The sequence below is a fragment of the Furipterus horrens genome, unplaced genomic scaffold (assembly GCF_987537825.1).
Source record: "Furipterus horrens unplaced genomic scaffold, mFurHor1.1.pri manual_scaffold_2, whole genome shotgun sequence".
Taxonomy (NCBI): Eukaryota; Metazoa; Chordata; class Mammalia; order Chiroptera; family Furipteridae; genus Furipterus; species Furipterus horrens.
The window spans coordinates 87,184,829-87,187,890 of record NW_028327172.1 but is presented as its reverse complement, the minus strand read 5'-3'; the positions used below and the strand labels follow the sequence as shown (position 1 = coordinate 87,187,890).

At 55.2% G+C, this 3,062-nt stretch overlaps 1 protein-coding gene across 1 annotated transcript; it reads left to right on the top strand.

Moving 5' to 3' along the window:
* The first annotated feature begins 1,064 nt into the window (after positions 1–1,064).
* Positions 1,065–3,062, top strand: APOA1 (apolipoprotein A1). Its single transcript, XM_090265981.1, has 4 exons — positions 1,065–1,165; positions 1,371–1,423; positions 1,617–1,770; positions 2,394–3,062. Exons 2-4 carry the CDS (start codon positions 1,381–1,383, stop codon positions 2,968–2,970), a joined length of 774 nt encoding a protein of 257 aa, XP_090122107.1. The 5' UTR covers positions 1,065–1,165; positions 1,371–1,380; the 3' UTR covers positions 2,971–3,062.

Genomic DNA, 3,062 nt, shown 5'->3' with positions numbered 1-3,062 from the left:
GATTTTGGGGTCAAAGGGAGGGTATCCTGTACCTTAAAAAGTTGACGTGATAAGAGAAAAAGTGAGGTCATTTTTGGATTCAGATGCCAAAAGTTAGTCAAAAACAAGTGTCAGATATAACTCAACGAAAATTGTGTTCCCCAGTGTAGGGAGACTATGTAAGTGGCTGAGCATTCTCTTCCAGGATTTTGCAAGTTGGAAGCAAAATGAAATGAGAAAGCAGCTGTCCTCCTACCTGGGCCAGAGGTCTTTCCCCTGTACCAGTGATCCCGGAGGGCTGGCCTCCGTTCTCATCTGTGTGTGACCACATGTAAATATGAACCATGCAAAGATATATGTTTTCCACTTTAGTGACTTTCCTTTATTCTGAGATTATGCCCTGTTTTGATGCTAAAAATCTTTTCATTTTGAAGTGCTGGTCATGGAAGACAGTAGGGTTTGGGGGCTGGGCAGTAGGAAGGATTTTTACATGACAAAATTAAAAGTTTGCCACTTTATTGCTAGTCTCTGGAATTTGTTTGGAAATGTTAGAGGTCCTGAAACCCCAAAGTCTGTGATCCACTGAACATTTCCCACTCTCTCCCCAGGAAGCTCCCTAGCACCACAAGTACCCTTCAGTTAAGAGTTTGGGAGATTTACATGGGCCTGGAGAGAGGTGTGCTCCACCTCGTGAGAGTGCCAGTGGGAGGGCTGTCATGCCCTTGTGAGGGAAGGGCAGGATGTGTGTGAAGTCATCTCCCTGGAATTCGGGAGAGTGCCTGCTGTTGCTGACCAGCTTGTAGATTTTTCTTCTCTCCCTCCTCTCCCCTGTGCTGTGCTGGCACAATGGACAATGGTGGGGAACATATATCCCACCAATGAGAAGGGGATGGGTACAGCTGACCCCGACCCTGGGGACTTGCAAGCCTGCACCCACCCCCTCCCACCCCCTCATGAACCCTTGATCCCTGGCCCTGCAGCCCACCCCAGCTCTCTGTTTGCCCATTTTATTTGCGCAGCCCCAGTGACAGAGCTGATCCTTGAACTCTAAGTTCCACATTTCTGCTGGGACCAGTGAGCATTGGCAAGGCCTGGGCTGAGCTTATCAGCCCCCCAACCCCTGCTGGAGACATAAATAGGCCCAGGGAAAGCTGCTGCTCAGAGACTGCTGAAGTGCTCCCTCCAGGTAGGTGTTGCTGCCTGCTGCAGGTTCCCTCGGCTTTCCCAGCTCTGAGGCTCAGGCTCTGCTCCATGCTGGGACTCTGGATACCCGAGGTCTTCTCCCACTCATGACCCTCCTTCTCCTCCCCTGCCTGCAACGAGTGGGGCAACACAGAGCTCCTCTCCACACAGGCCCACCCATACATAGCCAGGCCCCTCTTCTCCTCCAGGTCACTCAGGATGAAAGCGGTGGTGTTGACCTTGGCAGTGCTCTTCCTCACGGGTAAGTTCTCCCCAACTTAGAAAACTGACCATCAGGAGGACTTTTCTGCCTAACCCCCTGCGGTCCACCCTTTGGGGCACAGGGAGCAGAATTTATCACTAGACCCCTCTCTTCTGCCCCCAAGCCTGGCCTTTCAGGTCGGATCCTGGCCCGGAGCTGGCCTGAACTGAGCGAGTCTCCTTTCCCACCCCAGGGAGCCAGGCTCGGCATTTCGTGCAGCAAGATGACCCCCAGTCACAATGGGATCGAGTGAAGGATTTAGCTGCTGTGTACGTGGACTCAGTCAAAGAGAGTGGCAGAGACTATGTGGCCCAGTTTGAAGCCTCCACCTTGGGAAAACACCTAAAGTAAGGACCCAGCCTGGGGTCTGGGGTATGGCAGGGGCTGCTGATCCTGGGGGGCAGATGCCAGGCCTGTGGAAAGATGCAGCCAGACTGGCTGAATCCCCATCTGCTATTTGATGGGCTGCATACCTGGATGGAGAAACAGAAATGGGATCCCCTAACAGAGTCACAGCCTCTCAGCAAGGGACAGACCAGTGCTGCCTGGTCAGTAATCACAGCATCACATTCTGTCTGCAAGAGCAACAAGCCCCTTGCATTTCTCCTCCTGCCTAGCAATAGGGATGGCTGTCTTCAGAGCGGAGAACGGTCTGAAGTATAAAGATGAGGTCCTCAAATGGCCCAGCTTTGGAGGCAGACGAGACTGAACACCATCTCAGCTCTGTCTCCCACTAGCTCTTCAATGTATGGAATGTGGTGGGGGCAGCAGGGGCGGTTGGCAAATGAGTTAGGTGAGATACTGCGTGGGAAAAGCCAGGCCCAGCTCTGACCCACAGTTACTGTACGTTCAGGGACAGGTGTTGTCCAGGCCTCAGCACAGGTAAGCTGGGGCTCTGAGCCCACAGTTCCGGGGGAGTCCCGGGAGCCTGGGCGGTCCCCCCTTGAGACCTCCTCTCCCCATTCTCCAGCCTGAAACTCCTGGACAGCTTGGACAGCCTGGGCACCTCTGCCACCAAGCTGCGCGAACAGCTCAGCCCGGTTACCCGGGAGTTCTGGGGTGACCTGGAGAAGGTGACGGCGGCGCTGGCACAGGAGATGAACAAGGATCTGGAGGACGTGAAGCAGCTGGTGAAGCCCCACCTGGAGGAATTCGAGAAGAAGTGGCAGCAGGAGGTGGAGCTCTACTACGAGAAGGTAACGCCACTGGCCCAGGAGTTCCGCGAGGGCACGCGCCAGAAGCTGCAGGAGCTGCAGGCGAAGCTGACCAAGCTCTCCCAGGACCTGCGCGGGAAGCTGGAGCCGTTCCACGACCAGTTGCGCCAGCGCTTCACTGCCAGACTGGAGGCGCTCAAGGAGAGCGGCGCCAGCCTATCCGAGTTCCAGAGTAAGGCCAGCAAGCAGCTGCAAGAGCTCCGCGAGAAGGCCACGCCCGCGCTCGGGGACCTCCAGGAGGCCCTGCTGCCCCTCTGGGAGAACTTCAAGACCAACGTCATGGCCGCCATGGCTGCCATCAACGAGGCCAACAAGAAGCTGACCACCCAGTGAGATGCCCATTGCTGCTGGGACTCCTCCTGGCCCCTCTCCTCAGGTTCCCCTTTCCGTTGTTTGGTTTCTTAGAATAAACGTTTACAAAGTGG